General features: G+C 37.8%; 3 protein-coding genes across 3 annotated transcripts in view; 1 reads left to right on the top strand and 2 right to left on the bottom strand.

Moving 5' to 3' along the window:
* Positions 1-7,276, top strand: part of LOC127426437 (adenomatous polyposis coli protein 2-like) — a 46,988-nt gene extending 39,712 nt beyond the window's left edge. Inside the window, exon 15 of the mRNA XM_051673245.1 lies at positions 34-7,276. Within this exon, the coding sequence (XP_051529205.1) occupies positions 34-5,584 (5,551 nt within the window). The 3' untranslated portion in view covers positions 5,585-7,276. The remainder of the gene's footprint in view (positions 1-33) is intronic.
* A 111-nt stretch (positions 7,277-7,387) lies between these two features.
* Positions 7,388-12,802, bottom strand: c35h19orf25 (chromosome 35 C19orf25 homolog). The gene is made up of 2 exons (XM_051673286.1): positions 12,470-12,802; positions 7,388-7,831 (listed from the first exon to the last, which is right to left on the bottom strand). The coding sequence occupies exons 1-2, from the start codon at positions 12,627-12,629 to the stop codon at positions 7,626-7,628; spliced, it is 366 nt and encodes a 121-aa protein (XP_051529246.1). The 5' UTR covers positions 12,630-12,802; the 3' UTR covers positions 7,388-7,625.
* Positions 12,803-17,514: 4,712 nt separating this feature from the next.
* On the bottom strand, positions 17,515-25,645 carry LOC127426450 (receptor expression-enhancing protein 6-like). The gene is made up of 7 exons (XM_051673280.1): positions 25,432-25,645; positions 22,534-22,627; positions 22,235-22,373; positions 21,819-21,987; positions 18,320-18,396; positions 18,105-18,128; positions 17,515-18,002 (listed from the first exon to the last, which is right to left on the bottom strand). The coding sequence occupies exons 1-6, from the start codon at positions 25,556-25,558 to the stop codon at positions 18,108-18,110; spliced, it is 627 nt and encodes a 208-aa protein (XP_051529240.1). The 5' UTR covers positions 25,559-25,645; the 3' UTR covers positions 17,515-18,002; positions 18,105-18,107.
* Between the last annotated feature and the right edge of the window lie 916 nt (positions 25,646-26,561).

Genomic DNA, 26,561 nt, shown 5'->3' with positions numbered 1-26,561 from the left:
ATTACTTATATTCTTCCCGTTTTCTTAACTCAGGCAAATCCTCAGGGATCATAACTGCCTACAGACTCTGTTGCAGCACTTGCGATCTCACAGTCTGACCATTGTGAGTAATGCATGTGGAACCCTCTGGAACCTGTCTGCAAGGAATCCAAAAGACCAGGAACTACTGTGGGATCTGGGAGCTGTGAGCATGCTGCGCAATCTGATCCACTCAAAGCACAAAATGATAGCCATGGGAAGTGCTGCAGCTCTGCGAAACCTCCTCACAAATCGTCCCCTCAAATATAAAGATACTGCTGTTATATCCCCAGGATCCTGTATGCCGTCACTCTACATGAGGAAGCAGAAAGCGTTAGAGGCTGAGTTAGATGCAAAGCACCTGGCAGAAACATTTGATTCAATTGAGAAGCAAAGTTTCAAACATCAGAGTATAAACAAACCACTTAGGCACATTGAGAGCCTAGCAAAGGACTATGCCTCAGACTCTGGTTGTTTTGATGACGATGAGGCCCCTAATGTGTCAAGCAGCTTGGACACAGGGACCTTCTCCATGCTTTCTATGTTCTTGAACAATTCTAACTTCCTTAATACTCATCATCGAAAGCGAGAGGGGGAGCCTGAACAAGACATTGAACATCTGCAGACCGAAAATAAAAGGACACAACCCCCTGATGATGAAGTGACTGTAGCAGCTGAGAAATTAGCCAAAAAGATCACCAACACAGTGGCTAAAATTGATAAACTGGTGGAAGATATTACGATGAACACATCATCAGAGGACAGCTTCAGCCTCAGCTCAGAAGACCATTTTGTAGATTGGAATTATGGGCCAGATGAGCTTCATGAGGCAAGAGCCGTATCATGCTCCCCTTGTTATCTTTCTGATACCAGCTCTTTTTCACCTAAAGAACGTCTCAGCAGAGCCCATGCTTTCTTGCATCTTAAAACACCCAACTCAAGTTTATCCAATGACAGCCTTAACAGTGATGGCTATTGTGGCAGTCAGGACCAGATTCATACTTTTTCAAGGCCAACAGAACAAATACGCCCAAATAAACTTGACCTTAAGGTAGCTCATGAGGAGCCATTGAACAGTGTTGTGCATATTTCAAGAGTCATGTGTCAAAATGAGATCCCTGAGAGAGATTTTGAGACAAAAAAAGATGCTATTTTGCCTGATTCAGGTTCCACGGATACAGAGAAGAGCCAAGAACCTCTTATAGCAACACCAGCAACTGTATCAACCAAGGTGTCCTCTGATGCTAGTATACCAACTGTCAAGCTCTCTCCCTCTTATCAGCATATTCCACTCATACAGAGTATCACCAAATTTAGTGTTGCAAAAACTACAATTAATGTTCAGGCAGCACAAGCAATGCGCAGGCAGGCTTGGGTTCCAACTGTGATGACTGGTGGAAGTATATGCAAATATTCGCCAATATGCTCTGCAAGAAGCCCAACAATAGGACAGCTGGAGACACCTCAAAAGTATTCTGTAGAGAACACTCCAATCTGCTTCTCTCGCTGCAGTTCTCTGTCCTCTTTGTCCTCAGGGGATGGAGCCCTTGATGGGCAAAGTCAAACTGAAAACGAGTTAGAGAGTGACTCCTCATTAGAGATCATAGAGGTGGAAGATGATAATGTTGAGAGAAAAGAGGATGAGGATGAGACACTAGATGACTTGAGTGACAGCCAGTTATTAGTAACTGATCAAAAAATCTGTCCAACCAATAGCAGTAGCTCTTATCCAACTGAGCTCCCTGGAACACTTAAAAATGAGAAGGGGTTCTTTACAGGAGTATCTCCAATAATTCTTGAGGACAGGACACCATCCAGCTCTTCAGAAAACTACATTCATGAAACACCACTTGTAATGAGCCGCTGTAGTTCGGTGAGCTCACTTGGAAGCTTTGAATCCCCTTCAATTGCCAGTTCTATTCAGAGTGATCCATGCAGTGAAATGATAAGTGGAACTGTTAGCCCCAGTGACCTACCAGACAGCCCAGGACAAACCATGCCTCCAAGTCGCAGCAAAACTCCATGCTGTGCAGAATCAAGTGGGCCTGAGACACAGACTCTAAGCGGAAGCCAGTGGGAAAACAGCTTGCGCAAGTTTATGGAAATTGCAGACTTCAAGGAAAGGTTTAACCTACCTCCAGATTTGGACACAATGATCTATTTCACTGTGGAAAAACCAATTGAGAATTTCTCATGTGCCTCTAGTCTGAGTGCCCTCCCTCTGCATGAGCACTATGTCCAGAAAGATGTGGAGCTTAAACTTACTCCTTTGTTAAACCAACAAGACAATGATCCAGAGGATTCTGGAAAGGATGAAGATATGGATGACCAAGACCAATACAGTGAAGGCAACTCCGATGATGACATTGAAATTCTCAAAGAGTGCATTAATTCTGCCATGCCTTCAAGGTTTAAAAAGGTAAGGCCCACTGTGATGCCCACCCTCTCAAACCAAGTTCTAAACATGCAGGCTCGAAAATCTGTGCAATTACCAGTGTATATGGTGCTGCAGAATAAAAACAGTCCAGTGTGTACTGGACAAAATCTTGTAATGTCTGCTAAAGAAATCTATCATGATGATTCCTCCTACACTGACTCTGCTGAAGGTACCCCTATCAATTTCTCAAGCACCACTTCCTTAAGTGATGAAACTATACAATATCCAGTGAGGGCTAAAGGAGTAAAAGATTGGAGGTTAAGAAACAAAGAAACACAGGAGCTTGTTGATATCGAGGCAAAGAGAATTGAAGACCTACGCATGTTCTCTCGCTTCCACAAACCAACAAAAATGACATGTCAGTCTCACATAGTCACAAACAAATTGAACAAAACAATCAGACCTATGGTGCCCACTCAAAGATTACTTATACAGAATAAGGAGATGGCAGCAAAAATGACCCAGCAAAGGATTCAAAGCCAGTCTCCAGTTCAAAAAACTCAAAAGGAAGGACAGAATCTGTCAAAAAGCATGCCACAGTTAGATATTCCCATAAGAAAACAAATGACAGATGTATACCAACATCAGAAATCCTCCTCTCTGAGTTATGCAGAGGAAAACACTGTAGCCTTTCCATCTAGGCATCACCCAACACCTATAGAAGTATCAATTTGCCATAATAAAATGGACAAACATGGTGGACTGATGAATAGGACTGGACGTAAACAAATACGTAATGCTAATATACAAGATCAAGTCAACAGTTACCAATCGCGCCAAAAAGGCTTTCACAGAATTAAGCAAAATCTAATTTTAGAAGAAGCACCTCCATGTTACTCTTTGAGTTCCTCTCTTAGCTCTTTGAGTGATGCAGATTTTGAGGAGCATCATGAAAAAACTCAGCATACGTGGATGAGGAACAGACATAATATAACATCCCACCCTGGTCAGTGCTCTCCAAAATCAAAGCAAGACCTCAACCAATTTGAAGAGAACAGTTCGCCAAGCTCAGTCAGCATGGATTCAGAAGATGATCTTTTGCTAAAATGCATAACATCTGCTATGCCCCAACATAAGAAAAAGCAGGCTGCCAGAAAAAGCAAAGCAGAGAAAAAGCACAAACAGAAAGAAACAGAGGAATGGAGTCCTGAAAATGAACTAGACAGTGATGAAATGGTATCAGACAAAGACTCTGAACTCAATAGTGTTGAATGGAGAGCAATACAAGAAGGAGCAAATACAATCATTACAAAGTTACAAGCTTCAAAGTCTCAGGAACCGTCATCAGAGTCAGAATCGGTTATGTCCTTTATGTCTGGATCAAGCTTTACTCCAAAAGAGAAGAAGGTATTCAAAGATGACAAAAAGGCTAATAAGCCACTTGATTTTGCACCTCGTAAGCCAGTTCCAAACTTGCCTATGGTCTTCAGGGGTAGAACAGTAATATACACACCCAAGAAGGAGACAACTCTCTCTCAAAGACCACCACCCAAAAAAGTGATACAGAAAGCAGATGCCCCCAAAAATCCAAATCTTGCTCAACACAGGTCAAGAAGCCTTCACAGACTGGGCCATCCCAATGATTCTGCTCAGTTGTCATTGCCCAAAAGAAGCTCAACACCTCCTGCCCGGATACCAAAGAGTTCATCATCAGGATCATCTCAAATTTCAACTCCTTCCAGGCATCCTCAGAAAAAAGTAACATCCCCAACACAAACCATTAAACAAGGTCAGGAGAAAGTGGCATCAGCACCAAGCAGTCCACCAGACAAAAGGGGAAGCACTCCAAACCCCAATCAAAACTCAAAATCTCCAATAGACAAGAAAACTCAGAAATCCCCTGTCAGAATACCTTTCATGCAGAATCCATTGAAGCAAACAAGAGTCATTTCACCTTTAGTAACCAGTCAGCCCTCTAGCATCAGCAGACAAAATACCCAGATGTCAGGGAGAAGAATCCTACCAGCAAATCGATTTGATTTGGTTCGCATGACATCTACTCATTTAAGTAGTGGCGAATCAGACCGGAATGGTTTTCTGAGACAATTGACATTTATCAAAGAATCGTCAAAAGTTCCAAGACGTAATGCTTTTTGTTCACGTTCTGTTCCTACATCGCAGCACGCCTCACCCCGAAGAACAGGCCCAGGGGCCCCAGCAGTTTTTTTATGTTCCTCTCGTTGTCAAGAGCTGAAGGAAGCAGTTCAAGGTCCAAGAAGAATACCTGTGACTCAAGGACAAAGACAAGTGCAGGAACAAGGGGTTCTTAGACAGGGCATGGCTCTGACAAGAGCTACCTCCATTGACAGGGATGTCACTGTGAAACGTCCGGCTAGACGAACAAACTCAGAAAGTCCTTGCAGGGCATCACAGAGGAATACACCTGGGCCAAAGCAAAGAGAAAAGAGGGATGATACCTTCAAAAGATACTCTTCCTCTCCAAGTATAAATATCTTAAGTCGAGGCACCAGCCGCTCCTCTCTTCGTTCTTCATCTTCTGACTCAAGTGGACAAGCGAAAAGTGAAAGAAACATAAATCAGAGGCAGCAGAGAGCTGGATCACGAAATGCTGATAAAGTGACCTGGAGAAGGATTCGTGACGAGGACGTTCCCCAGATATTAAAGAGCACCCTATCACCCAGTGCACTGCCTCTGCTGCCTTCACCTGAGGGTGTCAAACAGATGCCACCACCACTACCAGGAAAACTGCCAACTATTACTCTTGCATCACGGAAAACAAGTGATGCAACTGTTCAAACTGAGGACTTCTCAGCCAACAAAACAAACTCAAGCACCTCCCCCACAATTGAAAATGGTCTTATCATTACAGAGGAGGTCCCAAAGATGGCCCTTCCCAGAAAAATAAACATGGCCTTAGGAAATAACCTACAAGATGGGGATTCAGATGGATCCCTCAAAAACTACAGCACAGCATCAACCTCCACCTTTCAGTCAGTGGAAAGTACCCACAGTGGTGGTGTTGGCCATTTCCGTCAGAGCTCTCCTAGTAAAGCGGTCCGAGTTACTCCCTTCAACTACATCCCCAGCCCCATGGTCTGCTGTTCTCCACAGACACAGGGTCAAGCACCGACAATGTTTGAGAAGTCAGGTGAAAAACATGAAGCATAAAACCTGTGATCTGTCCACATTTCCATGCTCGATTATATTCTATGCTTCTGATGCTGTAAAAACTCAGGTGGTAATGGACATGATTCTCATTACCTCGATATTAAATCGAGTCTTGTGCTTGCCAATTCATCAGAAGTTTTACTTATCTGAAAAAATTAAAATAAAAATGTGGATGTTGACAATTACCCATGTACAATACTCTCACTGGATTCACAACATGGACCTATCCATAATACAAGTGAGGGTATACCATTTTTTAAATTTTTTGTAAAGTTATATTAATCATTGCTTGTGCTATTTAGATAACTAATCACACAGGAAAAAGACTGTCCCGGAGTGTGTTATCCATAGTTAAAAATAATTCTCCACCGTCAACACATTATGCAAACCATTCTCTGAAAAACAATTGTGACAAATACTTTAAAAAGCCATGTGCCACCTACAAACCGGAAAAGACTGTTGTTCTCTAACAAGAGAACCATGTATGTGCATGCCTTTATGCCACACTGACAGGTTAGAACAGCCTATTGCCTTTACTTATTATTATTGCAGGTAAATATATTTACAGTAGGTAAAATCTGCACAAAATGTCTATGTAATTGTCATGGATATTTAGTGATACTGTTGTAAATACTGATTTAAAACTGTAGTATAATGCTTCCCACAAGGCAAAATATAATCCTGCCATTGCTACAAAAAGCATGCTACACACTCACTTACCCACTGTAAAAATATGTGATGTTTACTTTGCAGTTTTTTTCCATTGAAAATGACAGACTATGACAACCATGCATCTCTACCCAACACATTTCCATTTCTGAATATAAGACTGTTGTAATTGTCCAGTGTTCAACAAATTTATTTATGTACAGCCACTTAATTGTATTATTTCTTCTTACTGAATGCTTTCATAATGTCATTTTGTGTAGAGTCGCATAATGCTTTAAGTATTTAAAAGCGAGCTAATGAGTAGCAACTCGGTGGATTGAGGATAAATATAACTACTTGTCAGTTGGCTGAATTCTAACAGACTGCTGTAGAATGTTTTAAATGGCTTCCATTCCAACCAAAGCCCTCTGCAGATAAACAAGCAAATATTTTAAACGTGATGATCAATATAGGCTCAATTATGACTTAACAAATAACCTGCACAAAAAGTGTTTTTGTCTTATTTGGTGAGGTGCAGTATTGACATGAATTTCATTTTAACTGTAATATAGCAGCTTGACTGAATTTGTCACTTTTACTCAGAAAACATGCATTCTCTAATGTTTCCTCGGACATTCTGATACAGGGAACTACATTTTGGATGTGCTCGCTAATACCAACTGTTTTTCAGAGAGAAGACACTGGTCTGATTATAAGATATTGAAATTGACCAATAACAGTGGTTAGTGTAATGCTGTTCCTTAACAGTGTTGGTCTGGATAAAGCAATATGATGTAATTACTTGCTATAAACAATAACATTACAATTCTTATAAACCTCTACAAAAAACATTGATTTAATGCTAAACACATTTTGATCTTTTTGGGGGGGTTGGAACCATGTTGCTTTTGAGCAAATTTGAGAGGTCTTGTCAAAGTATGAATTGGGTTTAAAATGTTGTTTCAGAGAATGTGTAGACTAACAGTTAAACAGCTGTGGCCAAGGGTTAGGAGTCCTCAAATAAACATTCTCATAAAGCCTGTGTCTAGATTTCATTTTATTGAGTGGAATGATTTAATGATTTAAGGGATGTAAGACCATCAGATAAAATTACACTTTCTTATAAAATGAAGAATTTTTGCAGAGACCATGGACCTTTGTTAAGCCATATTTAATGATGCCAATGTAAAGAAATCTGTGAGAGATTGTACAGTCTGTTCAGTGGGTTGTACCCCAAACATAAAAAACCTGCATAAATTAACATATCTATTCACCATACATCCATTATGAAGAACATTCACGATTCTTCTGTTGATACTGATCACCATTTTGCTTTCACTAGGGCCATGACCAGTCATCAACCAGTGAATAAACAAATCTCAGGTTCATAAATTCAGATTTGTGCTTGCTTCGGGCCCCTGTGCGACGTCTTCACCTCTGTCACATTTCTTTCCAAAGACTCCCCGGTTGCATGCAGCTCGTCTCTCCGCCGTGCGAGGTCACTGCGTGCCTCCTGGAGTTGCTCGTGCAGCTCTATGTAACGCCTGCTCTGCAGGTATCTCGCCTCCACTTCTCTGCTGCTGGAACTGCCCTTCAAATCTGAAAGATGACACTTTATATAAGTGGTCAAGGGAAAGGCTAATCATTACCATTATGTACCAAGTGCCTGAAACTTCTCTAAATCATTATTACCAAGTGCATAAAATTCTCTAAAACCATCAATCTAGAGCAAACGTGGTCAGCCAAGATGAGCAAACCACCTTAGACTGGTTTAAGCTGTTGCAAAGGGATCATTTTAGTCACACCATGCTGCTATTTTCATTAAAAATAAAATAAAAAAAATATACTAGGATGATCACACAGTATGCATTCTTGCTTTTAAAAAAGATAAATGAAATCAAATTAAAAATTGAATTACTTTTAATGATACACAGCATCTTAAAATACGCAATGCTCGTGGCACTATACATTAAAAAAAAACCACTCAGACATGACACATCGACCAAAAAAAAACGTCCCTCTGGCACATGTGTACCTAGAACAGCAATTACAATAGCACTAGGGCTGTGCCGATACAATAAAATATCGATATATCGCGATATTTTTCCTCATAATATTGTATCTATACTTTAGATCCATGTATCAATATTTATATTAAACTATTTGTGTATTCATATCATGTAAACACACAACAAATTTGGCACTGCTCACCAAGAGACAAAAATGTGATGTTTTGAGCTACATGCTCTTCATCAGACATCAGTTTATAACCTAAATATACCCAAATGAATTGGAATTGAAATTGGAATTGATTTGTAATCGAATCAAATTATATCATGATGTATTGCAATATATGAAATCGTGATGTGTATTGCAATACGTATCATATCGTGAGGTGCTAGGCGATACACAGCCCTAAATAGCACACTGATTCTTAAGACATGGCACAAAACATAGATCACAATTTTACCAGTCATTATTTAAAAAAACAAATTTCCAAATTACTCAAATATATTATTTCATTTATTTTCTCTTTATTTTAACAAAATTATATTACTTCATTATTTATTATAGGGGTGGGCGATATGACCAAAATATTATATCATGATAATGATATATATCAAGATATATTAAAAGTTTTCAGAAAAATCAATACAATTCTATTATATATTAAGCCATGTGGCAATGTGTAATTTTGAGTAATCCAGTCAGTGAAATTAATACTTTATAAATGAAAACTTAATTATAAAAAATAAAAAAGCCACATTTCAGTCTAATGATGTGCACCAATTTTCTTCTTCTTTTTATTATTATTATTGTTGTTGTTATTATTATTATTATTATTATTATTAATATTATTGTTAAAACTTTCCTCAAGAAACTTAACATCTTCTCAAAGCAATGCAAAAAGTAAAATAACATATAAATAAAAAATGATCCATAAATAAAACACTTAATTGGGCTCTTTGTGTTTTTAGTAATCTCTATAAAGAAAATATAAAATATGTGAAGGAAAGCATGGCTGGTTTGTTTCCTGATATCAAACATCATTTGAACAGAATTTTAGAAAGGGTTTTGATGTGCATTTTAAAAACCCACTTGACATCGAGAGAAACCAGAATGAGTAACGGGTGTGATCTGCGCTTTTTCTCTCACAGGAGCACAAATGAAGGGACTGGGATGACTTCAATACTCGTGCGCACTTGCGTGTTTCAGACTGTGTGTGCAACACTCGCGCAAAACACAGCTGCACGTGTTTGGATGGGAGACATGTTTAGAGCGTGGGAAATATTATCATTGAATTTGCTTTGACGGTCGCTCAAGCGAAATTTCTTGCCGCAAAAGAGGATTCAGTGTCATTTCTTCTCACGTCCTAAACAAGCATTTCATCTAATGACATGTGCAGCTGTCAGTGAAAAACTGTTTCATTTTTTCTATCAGTCTCACATGAAGCCTTGACCACTGATATATAGGTGCACATGGATACAGTATATCGACATACACATGTTTTCTGCTCGGTATCACGTTTTCAAAAGCCAAACCAATTCCACACCACGGAGGATGCAATTTTTCCTTTATAATCTCCTCTTATCTTCTCATTCAAATGAATTTGAGGAATGAGCAGTCCCTCCTCCTTCCTCCATTAATCCAACAGGGTGTGTAATGCGTGCATGTTATGTGCTGTACACATTTCTCACGTGGCAATTTTGAGTTACCGTGATAAGAGACGTTATCCAAAATGTATACCGGTTGGCAAATTTCTACGGGTTTATCATGTCTACCAGTATATCGGCCACCCCTCTATATATATATATATATATATATATATATATATATATATATATATATACATATATATAGTTGACTGTTTAACACGTTAATAAAAATTAAAGCAATTAATGCCACATCCGGGTTTTATACCTTCAGAAACGTCACTGTTTTTTTCCTAATTCCTGGCTAAAATTGCCATATATAAATTTCCAGGAGGTACACACTCGACTCGACTGCACGTCCTAGCACGGGAACTGACTGTGTGGAGTAGTGCACACTTATTCATTAAGCACCACACATGTCCCGGGCATAATAAACACAGGAGCAGATTTACTGTTTGGAGAATGGAGTGGTGAGCCAAGTGTGGGAGAGATACGGGAAAGCTGCCATATCTCTTCACATCACCCAAAAACGCTCACTCACTGTCATCTGAACCAGTGTCCAAAGGAAAACCGAGAGAGACCCAGCGTGTACGTGATTAAACTTCAGCATTCCATTTGTTTTATATCTGTATAAATAGTGTCCAATAATGCATTGGCAATGTACACTTAAAGGTGCACTCAGTAATTTTTCCTCATTAAAAGTTTAACTCTTATATTGTAATTTTGCAATATATGAAGGAAATCATGAGCACTCACATTAAAATTAAGAGTCCAGTTTTTTTTATTTTTCCCCTTTTTCTCCCAATTTGGAATGCCCAATTCCCAATGTGCTTTTAAGTCCTTGTGGTTGCGTAGTGATTCGCCTCAGTCCAGGTGGTGGAGGACGAATCCCAGTTGCCTCCGCGTCTGAGACCATCAACCCGCGCATCTTATCACGTGGCTTGTTGAGCACGTTGCCACGGAGACATAGTACATGTGGAGGCTTCACGCCATCCACTGCGGCAACCACGCTCAACTCACCACGTGCCCCACCGAGAACGAACCACATTATAGCGACCACAAGGAGTTTATCCCATGTGACTCTACCCTCCCTAGCAACTGGGCCAATTTGGTTGCTTAGGAGACCTGGCTGGAGTCACTCAGCATGCCCTGGGATAACGAGCTAGCGAACTCCAGGGGTGGTAGCCAGCGTACTTTACCACTGAGCTACCCAGGCCTCCCATGGCTGACTGTGAATCCTAAATTTCTACAATGGCATCTAAAACTGAAAACTATTGATTTGAAATTAAGCTGCATCCAAGCTGCTAGGTGTCAGTGTAAGTCCAAGATGACACAATTACAAAAGTTACTGAGTGCACCTTTAAGTTTATCTTGCCAATAAAGCTTGATACGAATTGCATCTGCCCATTTGATCCTATTATTAAAGTCCAATTGAAAACTCCAGGTGATTTTTCCAAACTTTTACAGCATGTCCACTGATTTTAAGGCATGTATACATATACTTGAATCAAAGATTTATACCTGATAAAAATGTGTCATTAATTATCTGCAAAATGATCTGCAAAAAACTTAACATTAAAATGTTTATATTAAAATAATTAAAATAAATGATGACTTTCCAAGTTCTTTGAGACTAAGTATAAGGTAAATATATTTATGATTATATTTTAATGTTTGTTTTAATGTATTATGTACCATGATTATCCACGATTAATCTCAGAAAACTGTGTGATTAATTTGTTAAAAAAATGAATCTATTCACAGCCCTAATATATGTGTGTGTGTGTGTGTGTGTGTGTGTGAGAGAGAGAGAGAGAGAACTTTGTCATCAAAATTGAGATAATTCCCCTTATTTTAAGTAGGTCTTATAAGTAGTTAGTAACATCAGAACATGGCTACTATGATTAATATACGTGATATGCAAAATGTGGTTGTTTTGTTAGCACATTTTTAACACTTTCTGTCTGAAGATGATAGCAATTCAATAGATGGAGCTGTAAAATCAGTTTGAACCCTCCTGTATTCTCAATTCACTTTTAATCAAAGCTAAATGCTGTATTAGTCCATATTTATAATAAACATCTGACATGACAAACAAATTGACAATCTTGAGGGAAAAACTCATTTTGTGAGAAAATGAAAGTAGGAGGTTGCACCTCAGCGTTAGCATAATTGAATTCCTCTGAACATGTGTTACAGACTAATCTAAAATAATCCCTTGGTATATAGCTAAACTTTAACTTTTTTAAATTCTGTGGCCTGTTTTGTCCAATGTCCTAAGAATAGGTGAGCGCAGACGACTGCAAGAACGTCTCCTGTGTGAACACCCCCTTATTCTGTACGATCATTTGTTTTTCTGATTTACAAATCAGTTGATCGTCTGCATTAGTGAAGTGGGGAAAAAAGTGCATTTACAACGTAAGAAAATGTGTTTTCATGTGAAGTGATGTTTGAAAACTAAGGACATGAACTTAATTTTCATTTCACTAAAACGTTGACCTGCAGCATGTGTGTTTAATGTCTCTGTGCAAAAATATTCACATAAACTGTTGAACTCTGTACATTTAGCAGCACCGTCCGATACCTTCAACAGAATCTTGTAAAACAGCGAACACTGGATCGTTGGGATAGGCTCGGTTCACATCCTCCATGATCTGCTCCACTGTCGGCGGTTCGGGTCGGGTCGGCAGAACCATCCGCTTCTTGCTTTTGGAACCAAAATTCATCGTAAATCTAGACTGCATCAGCTTCAGTTTAACACATCAGACATATGCTATTTATAAAGCATTCGTGTTCAATTTGATGGGAAACTGTACAAAAAAATATATATCAGCAAATTAATGAACATGTTTAGCAGCAAGGAGCACTCTATTTGGGGTAAACCCTTGTTTACTGTGGAAGCCACCTGACACGTCAGAGGACGATCTTTGTGATGACTGTCGCCACCTAACGACTCGGAGTAACACTGCATTTGAGATTCCCACTCCAACCCCCACAGATTAAATGTCATTAATAAAATATCAATGGTAGATAATGATAAAAAAAAAAAAAAAAAGAAAAGGGCATTAATAGGCATTTGAAAAGCGCTAGAAGTTTTCGTTTTTAAAGCTGAAGTATGTAACTTTTTCAGTGTTAAAATACTTTCTTCTGTCCCAGCTTTAATATGCAGAGACAACTATAAGTTAGCCATTCATAGGTTAATTTTCTCAAAAACTGTAAACACTGTGTCTCTGTGTTTGTTTTGAGCAACCCGCTAAGACCCGCCCCAACAATGTTAATGAACCAATGGTATGAGTTGAGGGCGGGGCTATCTGACTGTTTGAACAACTGCACAGGAGGGGTGTATTCAGAAAGCGGTTTTAAAACATTGTTTATTTTTTGAAGTTCCTTTCTGTGGCACTAGTTGCGGAGAAATTACATAGTTCACCTATTTAAGTTTAGCTTTTATTTTCATTTCTGAAACAGTTTTAATATAATTCTTTAAGTTAGTACTACAAAACGCAGTAGGCTATGAGGGTTTTTTGTACATTTCATTTTTTGATAAAGATATCATGTACTTTTGAGTGTATTATTTTATAAAATTTTGCTGTCATATATAATTTGAAGATTATCCAAATGAGATAAAAAAAATAAAAACAGGTGTACCATACCAAGCGGATGTAGGTATGGGCAGGGGTGGGCTGAGCCCACCCAAACGTGAGTCTTGCCCACCCAATCAAACATTTGGGAAACACTGTTTTAAATAAAATATTACATTTTTTCCAATTTGTGCATTGGTTAAAAGCAATATGGGGGCGTGCTGTGTGTAACAGACATTGAGAGTGGTCTGTAGATTGCCCAACCAATCACAAAACAGCACCGGAAATGTGTAGTGTTTTTCTATTTTTCTCATTGGCCGAAAGCAACAATCTGCAGATGCAAACCAGATGTCACATGAGCGAGAATGGTAATAAGAGATACTTTTGTGCAATGCATAGGTTTTTAGTGCCCATAAAGAAGCCTGGTGGTGTCTCTAGCAGTGACCATGTGGCTGTTGTTAATGTACCACAGGCTCCCTCTTATCAAATATCTCCCTCCACATCAGCTTCCCAAAGTCATGTTGCGGGTGTTCAAGAAATACTGAACGGACCTGAATTATAAAGCAGAGTTCTGTGCGGGATGGATTTTTCAGACACGCTCACACAAGATTCTGTCCCGCTCCCGCAAAAATATATGTAATATTTTGTCCCGCTCCCACCTGCAACTTTCACGTTTTGTCCTGCTCCTGCACACAAAGGCCCGCATGTAGTGGTCTGCGTGAATTTTTCAGTCCCACTCCCGTAAGATTCTGTCCCACTCCGGTATCATTAGCTTTTCTTTTTCTTTTTTTTTTTTTTTTTACAATTCCCAGCTGGGAAAAAAACGGAAAGAGAGAGAGGGAAAAAAAAAAAAACACATTTTGTTAACACTATAACATTGTCAAATATCTGATTGACCTTTGGTTGGTTTCGAAGTTTTGTTTGTACCTTTCTTTAATAAAGTGTTAACATCCATAGCACTAAGGTGCTTTCCACCGCATGGAGAACAAGGAAGAAATTGTATGAATCAGCCACCAACCCTGCGCCTGTATAGTTTATTTTTTTGTTGCTCTTGTGCGATAGGCGAATAACACGAATAACACTCTGTACCTTAAATACATTTGAGGAACATCTGTTTTATTTTTTAGATATTTATATTTTGCATGAGTCCCACGAGTCATTTCTTTTTCCCGCTCCAACGCACACATCATCCCGCCCACACCTGCACATAGCAATCAAAACTTGTCCCGTCATGTGGTTTCCGCGGCTAATATTAGGGGATAGTACCGTTCGCGACCATTGCTGGGTTTTGCAGGATGCGTGATTCTGTTTCCCCTTTTGTAAATTTGGTGTTGCTGAGAGATGCTGTCTTTCTCCTCATGTCTTACCTCTCTTATACATCTTTTACAGTGCTGTGATAGTTTGTTGTTTATTGTTCGTCAATGCTTTTTAAACTACTGTATTTTTGCCATGAATATTACCATAGGTGCTTACATGGCATTACTTTACATCCATCCATCCATCCATCCATCTATAATGGTAGCCAGCTGGCAGATAGCTGTGCAGTGTGTAAACATCACTCCCCTGGCCTCAAGAGGCACACTAGTGACCAATGCTAGGGGCTGTAGCCTTTAGCCTCTTCACTGGTGTGCCTGCTTTCCATGCCAGAGACCCTGGTTCAAATCCCTCTAGGTGTGGGCCAAGAAGGACTGGTTACACATCTATCCATCCAAATTTCTGTATATTTCCCTAAATTACTTTACACATAGTTTCACTGGTAAAAATATAAATACCCTTTACTAACCTACAAAGGCCATCCTCATTAACACTGAAACTGAGGAAATTGGCTTTTATTATTTGATGTGGATTTTGTAGTTACTATATATTCACAAATTGGTTTCTCTGAATTTCAGCATACTCATCTGTCACCGGACAAATCATAGGATACCTGTTTCAGTCATTACTCAATTTTGCGTTTTGCCTTTGTAGGGCAGTATCATTGCTTATTACATTTCTGTCAAACAGAAAAGTCAAACAATTGTCATTATTTAATATTGTATAATTATTTCTTTAAGCAGTTCCAATCTGTGACAAACTTTAGGATCTTAATCTTATATGTTATTGATCTCTCCATCTAATATATTTCCTTTCATACCATCCTTGTTTTCCTCCTTGATATTATTTCTCTCCACTGCATCCTTGCATTCGTGGGGATTTGTCTTTGTAATTTGCTTTAAGGATGTAATACTAATTACTCTGAAAGTGTTTTGCTTTATTTTATTTCTTAGTAATGGAGGTCGTATACCAAGAATAAGGTTGTCAGAGACCACTTCAATCTTATGATTATATACAATGTTTATCAGTTTATTTCAATATATTTTTAATTATGGGGAATAAGTGTAAAATATAATTATATTGGGCCATATGATCTTGACAATTGCCATGTTATGCCAATTAAAGACATTAAATTAGTAGTCTGAGTAACCCCCCATAGGCTATAACTGTGTGATAAATAGTTTAAGGTAGCTACAAGTGTTATGCTGTTAAATCTCAATATAACTTTTCTAAACTGCTTATTTGACCTAACTTCACTTCCTTTATACATTAGAGTTGTGTGGGGTGGGGGTTTATCTGCTATTAAGTGCAATCTGCTGTCACGTCACAATCGAGTTGCATTGTGGGATATGGAGCTGCCTGAAGCGTACATCAGAGTAGGCTTGCTCCCTCGGTCAAAATCGAGGGGTTGAGGGTCTGTCAACAGAAACTTCCCTCGCTCACTTAAGGAAGTGGAACCAACTTCCAAAATGGCGGCGGGGATTCCCCCGAGGGGAAGTGCTTAGGGAAGTTAGCCAGTGGATGTTAAAAGTGAAGTGGAACGCAGCCCAAAATACTAGTGAACTTATTATTCTCCATTTTTTTTCCTTTTATGCACAAAAGCAAAAAAAAAAAAAAACATTTTTGTAAACAACGAAACTGTAATTTGACAATAAATTAGGATTAAACTGTGTTATTGTATCATTACTGTTGTTTAATAATAGTGTAATATTACAGTTTATGAATAAAAACAAATGAATCAATCCTCAATATTAAAAAAATTTCTTCAGAAGAATATTGTGCTTTACTCATGTGTGAGTTCATCCTTTGAAATTATAATAATTTACGCAATTTAAAAAAAAACATAATTAAAAAAAAAACAGTACAGGTTAGAGCGTTTGTGTCTTCACACATTTGGGGTCTTCAAGTAACAGGTAGGACATTTCTTAATAGTTTAATATTTTAGCATATGAGTTCATTTTAATTGTTTTGTCTGAACAATTATATTGTTTTTGATGGTTATTTCTCATTCACACAGACACGGCAACATTTTTGAACGTGGTAGAATGTAACTAATGCATTGGCTGGCTTACTAAATGACTTAATTGTTGGTGAAAAAGTTCCACTGCGTTTTGTGTGTGTGTACAGTGATCGCGATGGGAGAAAAGTGCCTCTGGTTCCTTGCAGGGTACTCAGGGGTGGGGTTAGGGCATCTGTTGCCTCGCAGGAACAAATTGAGGCCCCTTTGTACAATGGGCGTACAGTGATAGGGAGACACGTGGTTCTCTGATGCCCTTGTTGCGTGTGCAAGATGTGTAAATCGTCCACCAAAACTGCAGCACCCCTTGCCAAAAAATCGTTCCCGCGCCTTTGCAACATTCTGTAGGTGTGTGAACCCTCGGCCAAAATCAAGTTGTTCTGAACCGGCTAGTGAGATGCTGACTTTAATATAACCTACTGCAATTAGAGTCATTTTAGACCCATTTGGTGACTGTGCTGGCTGGTGCCACATTGCAGTAATAGAAACCATTTCAAAAATAGAAAGTCCTGTTACTAGTTGCAGCTGGTTAGGACAAAAACTTTGATTAACATGGAAAAGATAGGCTACCTTTTATCACTTGTCATGGCGTCACGTCTGTTTAGGACACGGTGTTAGATGGCATGAGGGTGAGTAAATGATGACAGAATTTTTATTTTTGGGTGAACTATCCCTTTAAAAAAAGCATATTTTCAAATATAGAATACAAAACCAATTTATTGAAAGTTTGTAAACTTTACATTTTTATCTAATTAAAATTATGATTTCAAAATAAATAGACCTGACACATGCAATATGTTATTACTACAAAGAATATAATAAATAAAACCTGGTCTGTTGAATGGCCTATTGCAATTTGATTGAAAAGTGTCATTTGTAAATAAAAATGCTGAAGACTTTCTGGACAAATACATATAGGATGACTGCTGTAAATACTCTAGCTTTGAAGGAGGAACAAATATTTTAGATTATTAGGCTATAACATCCAAAACTCCTGACACTGACTGTCTGATAACCATGATCATTAGGAAAATAAGATAAATTATAATTCACATAATAATTCAAAATGATAATTAATTGAGGTCCTCAGTGCTGTCATGTCAGATTTTAATCCATCTGAAGTCTTTCTTGAGGATGCCGCTCCTTTAACTTGTTGTCATGTGATTCTTCTCCTCACATAACTGAGACTTTGCATGAGTGCAGTCGGCCTGTATGTAAATATGTTAAAAAAGTTAATGACCAAATAAATAATAATAATAAATAAATAAATAAATAAAAATGGAAAATTTTAACATTTTGTGAAAATGTACCTTTTAGTCAACAGTGGGTTCAGTCTACAGTCACATACATGCAAAAATAGACAGCACAAAGAGATGGATTAATGTGGAACGATTAAACAAATGGAAAAACGTATGACTTTATAAGATATTATGAGACAGATGAACTGTAAGTAACAAAACATGAGTTTTTATGTGTGTATGTGTGTGTCAGATTTAGGTGTAATTAGTAATATGATATGACGTACAGGAGTTGAACTGGGCAGTTGTTTGGCTTCAGGCATGGCAGGGCCAATAGTTCTGTTTCTCACCAGAGTTTGAAGAACTGCAATAAGAGACAGATGGTGGAAAGAACAAGTGTAAAATATGAATAAATAAATGAGACCAGGCAAACTCAGCATATGACAAAATATGAATGACGAAAATGAGGTGTTAACATTTACAGTATACAGACAAATATGAAGGCTGATGTCATCAGGCTTGTCATGAAATGTGACTAACAGTTTTCTCTTTTATGTGCCACAATAACATGCCATAACAATTTGCCATAACAATGTAATGCTTGGTTTAAAAAAAAGAATTGTAATTCCATAATAAATAATATAGTAGATTAGATAATTTATTATATGGGTCTGGGCAGGGCAAGAGTGGCAATGGGGAAGATCAGGAGAATTCCCGCTGGGCCGGTCAAAAATTGGGCCGGTTAGGTCCGCATGTTGATTGACACACTTTCATCATATGTCGCATAACAATTGCCAACAGTCCGTAACATCCGGTATTTAAAGGATCAGAATTGCGTTCCGTATTATAGCAGACGCAGTCTGTATTTTATCATCTGACACCCAAACAAATGAGAGAGTAGCCTGTGAGAGACAAAACTGATGTGCTTCACTTGACAGCACGGGTAGGATCACGGAAGATCCATCAAGAACAGATAGGCTACTAATAGCTGAATGGATGAATGTGCTTCAGGTAGCCTACAAGATCATCACAAGTTTAATACTGACTGCAGTCTCACAATCTCAATCAATTAATCTCTGAAATCATCTTCCCTAGCAGTGCAGAATGATAATAGCAAAATTATTTTTTGTCACAAAATAACAGAGTACATAAAGTAAATGAATACAGATGCAACAGCACGACACGGTACGAAAATAATGGGTCTTTACAGCTCTCAAAAGATTAAACTCAACGAAACAAACTGCACAGAGTGCCTTCAATGTTGTATAATGCGATAAAACCCTCTTAAAGTGACAGTAACCATTTTGCCTTTGTCCTGAACATTTACATTCCAAGTAAAAGAAAAGCACAAATGTGTTATTTTTAGTCTTTTATTTCACTCTTATCATTGTAAAATGGCACAATTTTGAATGGCATGTAAAAATGTAAAAACAATCACTCAATCTTAATTGTTTCACTGGATCTGTTGCTATATCAATTATCTAAAATACAAAGCACTGACCATTTAAAGTGTGAGCCTGTACATCTTGAAAGAGTTATAAACATTTACAGTTCTATAGTGTTATTATGTGCCTAGATAGTCTTTAAAATAAACTTAGTTTACCCAAGAATGAAATTTCTCTCATCATTTACTCAAACTCATGCCAGCCCAGATGTGTATGACTTTCTGTCTTCTGCTGAACACAAATTAAACTTTTTAGAAGAATTTCTCAGTTCTGTTGGTCCTTTCAATGCAAGTGAATGGTGATCAGAACTCAGAAGGTACAAAAACACATAAAAGCAGCATAAAAGTAATCCATACAACTCCAGTGGTTTAATCTATGTCTTCAGAAGCGATATGATGATTTTCTTTTCTATAAATTCTCTCCCTGCCCAGTATGGAGCGATATGCTTATGTAAATCACCAAAAACAGAAGAAGAACTCTTAAGAGAGAAGAGTGCTTATGAAAGTGAAAGTGGAGATTTATAGTAAAAAATGACTGAATTATTGATCTGTTTCTCACCGCTTCTCATTTACTTGCATTAAATGGACCAACAGTTCTTCTAAACATCTTCATTCATGTTCTGCAAAAGAAAGTCATACACATCTGGGATGGCATGAGGGTGACGAAATGATCAAATATCCCTTTAACATTCGCTTATTTTTACAACACATACAATGATGTCTTATGACAAAGTGAAAATTTTGTGAATGCCATATGTGGTATAATGACATGGAGAGCTTAAATAATTTTCGAGTAATTACATATATTGCATATTTTTGCTGTGATCTTGATTTATTGTTATCATCTTCACCTCCAACCCCACTTTTGGGTGTGGGCTGACTTGGACATGACATCCCGGGCTGAATATGCATCCCACTCCGGCCCTGGGTCTGGGTAAACCCCAGGGTACAACAGGGTACAACCCTGTTGTAACTGGTTTGTTTCTCAGTCCCTATATTTAGGGCTGTTACCTACTTGGTATTTGTTACTTGCTGTAAGCTCCATGACCTCAATATACCAACTTAATCCATGTGTTTGCTTATGAAATACAACACTGGTCAAAGTTTCAATTAATTTTAACAAATACACTGCTGTTTAATCAAGACTGAGAAGTTTTCATTGGGTACAATCTAAAAAACATGGCAATTATTGTAGTTTTAATCAAAGGAATATTCCAGGTTCAATACAAGTTAAGCTCAATTAACAGCATTTGTGGCATAATGTTGATTACCACAAAAATACTTTTTTACTCGTCCCTCCTTTTCTTTAAAAAAAGCAAAAATCAAGGTTACAGTGAGGCACTTACAACTGAAGTGAATGGGGTCCATTTTTGGAGGGCTTAAAAGCAGAAATGTGAAGCTTATTATTTTATAAAAGCACTTACATTAATTTAAACCTTGTGTTGTTAACACACATATTGTTTTTGTCTAGTTGCTATACTTTTGAAAAAGTGAGTATTTAATGTTTACGAATTGTCTCCATTCACTTCCATTGTAAGTGCCTCACTGGAATCCAGATTTTTGCTTTTTTTTTTTTTATAGAAAATGAGGGACATGTCAAAACATTTTTTTGTGGCAACCAACATTATGCTACAAATGCTGTCGATTGAACTTAGCTTGTATTGAACCCGGAATATGGACCGATGTAGCAGCCAGGGCAATTTATCAGATGATATTTGGCCATTTTGTGATTATCAGCATCGTCTGATAATGCTGTGTTAGCTCCTTCTTATGTCAGTTCAAACTGATAGCTTTGTTAATTAATAAATGTTTGGTGAATTTGTATTAAATATTGTGTAAAATAAGTGTTCATTTCGTTTTAGCAGTTTGCCTTAAGATGTACACAATTTATCTGCATAAAATCGCCCATTGGCCACCCAGCTGTCTACATATCACTATCGGCAGGGGCGTTACTAGGATGCGATCTTTGGGGGCATTTTGGTCTTTAGTGTAGGCAACTAGCTGTCTCTGCGTCGGTTCGAGGGGTGGGGGTCCCCATCGATCATTCAGCATTTGTACTGAGGTGTTGTCAGAAGTTTCTCGGGGAGCACAAGGAAAATATATGGAGCAATGTCGATTGCCTCCCCTTAGACCTGGCCAAGGACATTGGACTTTGAAAAACCCATATCGGTCAACCACTGCTTCTAATTTCTCAATATTTTTTCTCAATTTTTCAGGTAGGCTAACTAGATAAAACATCTAACATCTAAACATCTTCACAAAATAGTGTGGCATCTCTGAATTTTTCTCTCTTTTTGAAAATTCTGGAAATGAATGGTGTTTGTTGCTCTTGTGCTGCGTACCTTCTCTGGTGACATTCTCAGCTGCTGACATGGCCTTCCCGCTCAGATCATTGACCATCCCGTCTACTTTAACTTCATGCTTCAGGAAAAATGGGCGCACCGCATGCCTGTACAGAATCTGAGAACCATTCCAGGAGACTGGAGCCATGCACCACAGAAGGAACAGGCACTAAACACCAGCAAAGAAACAAAGATGACAGGAGAGGGAGAAAGGTTATCTGGTTTCAACACTAATATGGACATACTGACAGATGGTGTCCTAACAGAACTTCTAAATGATCTAACTATCCTCTTAGATACCATATGACAAAAGGAGGCAGAAGTCTTTGTGCCAATTAGCAGAAAGGAGCTGGTAATAACTGATCCTCTTAAACTGGATATTAGCAAGAGAAAGCGTATGGCATTGTTCTACCCACCTTACATATGTAGTAGAATGGAAACCAGTAGAGAAAAATGTCAGAGAAGAATTCACCTATGCTGAAAAAGCCGTAGATTACCCAATATGTCAGCCATTGTGTGTCATCCTCTTTACCTGGACTTTCTATGGCTTTTATTCTAAAATATTTAAATAACACATTTTAAAAGGATAAGAAAGATAGAAAAAATAAAAAAGACAAGTTACTACAAACAAACTCTAAGATAACACAAAATAAACAATCCAAGTAATCAGACAAATAGTGATTCTTGAAAAGTTTTAAAAGCACTTATGACTCACGAGAAATATGCTGGATAAACAAAACCAATTAAATTGCAGAGCAGAGAGGCGCCATAGCCAAATAATAAATATGCTCCCGTCACGGAGACAGCACCTGTGGGGGGAAAAATAGATAAATACAGCCCTTCTAAAACAACCCAACAGTGTACTGTATATGCTATAACTTTCTTTAGGGAAGTGTCTTTAATTAATTGGCTACTCATGTTCATTCAGTTAAATGAGTAACTGTCTTTCAATAAGGCCAGAAATGTATACAAATGAGTATGATACTTTAATTACCACTCATGTTCAACTATTATAAACCTGGATTAAATGAACACACATACTGTATAAGGCAGGGTTGGCAATTCTTACGCATTTAGTGTGAGACACACGTTTTCAGACTCTGTCTCACGCTCTCACTTTACCCAAGTAAATCTCAACAAATCACAACAAAACATAATTCAATATAAAACAAATAAAACATAGCAGCAAATCTTCAATTTGGATTTTTCCATCAGCATGAGACTTGAATTTTCAGGCTGCCGAAGCAAATTTACCACCCCAACGCACATCAGCGTGCCCCACAAACTGGATAACCAGTGCTCTCACGCGACTCAACACACATTCGATATCTCTGCACGCGGACACCTCAAAACTACTGCACTTAATTTGAATTCTACAGAGAATCATCTAATTTAAATAGCTGGGGAAGAAGTAAAACCTCTTAAACTGCTAGACAGCCCTGACATTATAAACTGTTAAGGTAAAGAGGAGACAACACCATGCATCAAAATCAATTATAAGGCTTTTTAAAATGCACATCATCACCTTAACTAAAATGATTTGTGTTTATTCTGTAGTAACACATTGACAGAAAAGTTATAGTTTCATATTAAATCTATTAGGAGGAATCCGTTTAACTTAATTTTTATGTTATGTTATTTTATTTTATTTTAAGTAGGCCTACTTTATGTACATGTGTTTAGGCTATTAGTTTTTTCCATAATAAATACTAGTTTGTTTGTTTTTTAGAAAGACTAGCTACATTGACCTAACTAAGGTAATGATGAGGAGCCATTCATTGTGGTTATGGCCCTATTATTAGGCTACCAATGACAATTAAACAGTGGAAGAACTATGACAGGCTAACCAGTCGTAAGGGCAAGTACAAATGGTGGAATGAAGGGGTTTAAAAATCTGGACCTCCATGAACTTTGGACAAATCATAGACAAAGTTTTTCTCCTGTACTAACAAACTGGCCCTGTTTACCTTCAGATATTTCAAGATATGACTTAACTTGATGTAAATTACTTAGAGCCTGATGAAAGGAAAACAACATTTAAAAAGGACACAAACATTTTTACTGGAAGCACAGTCCAATAAGGTCTTATTTAAATTAAATTAATTTAATTTGATTTCCCATAACATTTTTAAGTAAAACATTAAAAAAGTTCCAGATTTCCAATGTTAACATGAAATGCAGTTTTGTAATTCTGTTAATTAGTAATAATTGTAATTATGTAACCAACCAACTTTAAGCTTGTGGGTGAGCTTGGTTGGACCCAGGAAAAACCCTTGTTGTGCCAAAGTTTATGGGTGTTTTGGAATTGTGAATGGTAGGTAAATTGGCATAATTGAGCCAATAAATAGGCTAAATAAATTAAAAAATATTATTTGTCTTGTAGGGTTGGATTAGGTCTTGTGCTGGCCTATTAGTATCAAGTACGCGGACTACATGGATTTGCCTGTTCATTAATGCGGTCCTGGCCATGATATCAAAATCTCACTCCAGCCTGGTATCCAAAGTTGGCAACCCTGTATAAGGCCAGATAAAATCATATAATAGATTTATACCTATATATAAATAACAGATTTATTTCTATAGTATTTACAAAACCCACACTCATTACCCTTCCTAACAACAATTCAATCCAATCCAATAAAGGAGAGCCAGAACCCTTCTACATAGTTGAACCTACAAGCTTAGCCTAAAATAGCATAACGCAGCGGTCCCATAGACATTCTATGGGCGGTACACTGGCGAGGAGACAAGAGGCAGTTTTTTTAATGGATGTCTATGGAGAACATACTTCATTCCGCTGAATAAACTGCTTTTGTAAGGAAACAGCTTTCCATTTAATAAACTGACCGATCTTCAAAATGTTTTACACTAAACAATCCTTTTGGAATGAACTATGTGTCGAGATTACTACGATAAAATTGCTGTTTTATCAGAGAAGACACGGAAAATGTTGCGACAGGTAGGTGTCAGTTTACGGCTCTCCCCATTCGTTTGTATGGTACCCGCAAACGGTGACTTACTGTCGTAACGCGTTAGTTGAGCGTAACGCTTTCTCCGATATTAAAAACGTGCATGTTTTTATAGATGTATAGAAGATCTTTGTGAGAGCCTTTTTCTCCTAAACTGTGTTGGCACCTGCACCAAAAGCAAGTCCTTGCATATCAATATTGTATATAAAAACTTAAAGCTTCTAATTGTTTCTCTCTAGTGATGTAATTTCAGATGCCACTGACAAAGACAGCAATATACCAAAACAGCAAACAGTTGTATAACCTTTAACTGGTTCCTGTCCACACTGAAATAATAATAATAATAATAATAATAATAAACTATAAATGTGCTTCCTGTGGTAACATCTAAATTAATTGGTTTTATTTAAAAGGTCCAAAATATTATTTAACATTACTGAGTCGACCTGAATACATCAAGATACACCAACAAAACTAATATTAAGGACAAGATCAGGTAAAAATAGACCTAACAATTGCACTTTTAAAGTGCACCTGTTTTCCAGGCTATGGGTTACTGTTATTCTGTTGTATCCTATAACTCAGTATTGCACAAAAACACTTAATAATATAAAATATATAAAACATATAAAATTAGGACAAACCGGCTGCCAGGTAACGTTTCCTAATACCCGTTTTTTCTTCGATCTTATTGAGACAGTCTGTGAAAAAATTCTTCTCGTTTAAAAAAGCCTCGACGCGTTCCTTTATCTTTGTAAATATGGAAAACATAGTGGCTTGATTGCGGAAGGAATGTGCTACAGCCGTACCGATGTAAACATTAATAATAATGTGTCCAAGTGCGTCTGATAGTTTCGCTGACTGAACGCACACAATCCGCTTACTGACGCGTCTGTTGGGGGGATCAAGTCTCCTGACTGACAGGCGAGAGACCAATTATATGTTATACCTCATTACAAGACATCAAACCAGTTCAATAGACTTAAGAAACTAACATTTGGCGCTTCGTTACACTGCATTTTAAAATTAAAATAAAAGACTGTTATTCCAATTTCAATGCACTTCTATGACCTTACAGTAGGCTATTGAACAGTTAACCACTAGATGGCACTGCTCACTTGGTGATAGTGCCAAATCAGTTTTGTTTATATACCTACTTGGAAAAATCTGGTCACAGCAGTACAATGCAACTGTGATATGAATGTAAAGTCATTAAAACTCATTTTTGAACCACTCCACAGATTTCATATTGGCAAACTATAGTTTTGGCAAGTCGTTTAGGACATCTACTGTGTGCATGACACAAGTACTTTTGTTTACAGACAGACTGTTTCACTTTTAATTGACTATATCACAATTCAGTGGGTCAGAACTTTACATACACTAAGTTAACTGTGCCTTTAAGCAGCTTGGAAAATTCTAGAAAATGATGTCAAGCCTTTAGGCAATTAGCCAATTAGCTTCTGATAGGCTAATTGGAGTCAATTGGAGGTGTACCTGTGGATGTATTTAAGGCCTACCTTCAAACACAGTGCCTCTTTGCTTGACATCATGGGGGGGGGGATCTGGATCATCCTTGGGAGCCATTTTGAAACACCTGAAGATACCACGTTCATCTGTACAAACAATAGTATGCAAGTATAAACACCATGGGACCACGCAGCCATCATACTGTTCAGGAAGGAGATGTATTCTGTCTCCTAGAGATGAGCGTAGTTTGTTGCGAAAAGTGCAAATCAATTCCAGGGCAACAGCAAAGGACCTTGTGAAGATG

Source organism: Myxocyprinus asiaticus, chromosome 35 (genome assembly GCF_019703515.2).
Source record: "Myxocyprinus asiaticus isolate MX2 ecotype Aquarium Trade chromosome 35, UBuf_Myxa_2, whole genome shotgun sequence".
NCBI lineage: Eukaryota > Metazoa > Chordata > Actinopteri > Cypriniformes > Catostomidae > Myxocyprinus > Myxocyprinus asiaticus.
This window is presented reverse-complemented; position numbering and strand designations above follow the sequence as displayed.

Excerpts from the sequence above, each read along its gene's own strand:
- c35h19orf25 (XM_051673286.1), bottom strand. The coding sequence starts at position 12,629 with ATGCAGTCTAGATTTACGATGAATTTTGGTTCCAAAAGCAAGAAGCGG. Across the intron at positions 7,832-12,469 it reads TTTACAAGATTCTGTTGAAG|ATTTGAAGGGCAGTTCCAGC; the intron begins GTATCGGACGGT and ends GTCATCTTTCAG.
- LOC127426450 (XM_051673280.1), bottom strand. The coding sequence starts at position 25,558 with ATGTTTTCCATATTTACAAAGATAAAGGAACGCGTCGAGGCTTTTTTA. Across the intron at positions 22,374-22,533 it reads GTTTATCCAGCATATTTCTC|AATAAAAGCCATAGAAAGTC; the intron begins GTGAGTCATAAG and ends TAAATATTTTAG. Across the intron at positions 18,397-21,818 it reads TGAGAATGTCACCAGAGAAG|TTCTTCAAACTCTGGTGAGA; the intron begins GTACGCAGCACA and ends CTCTTATTGCAG.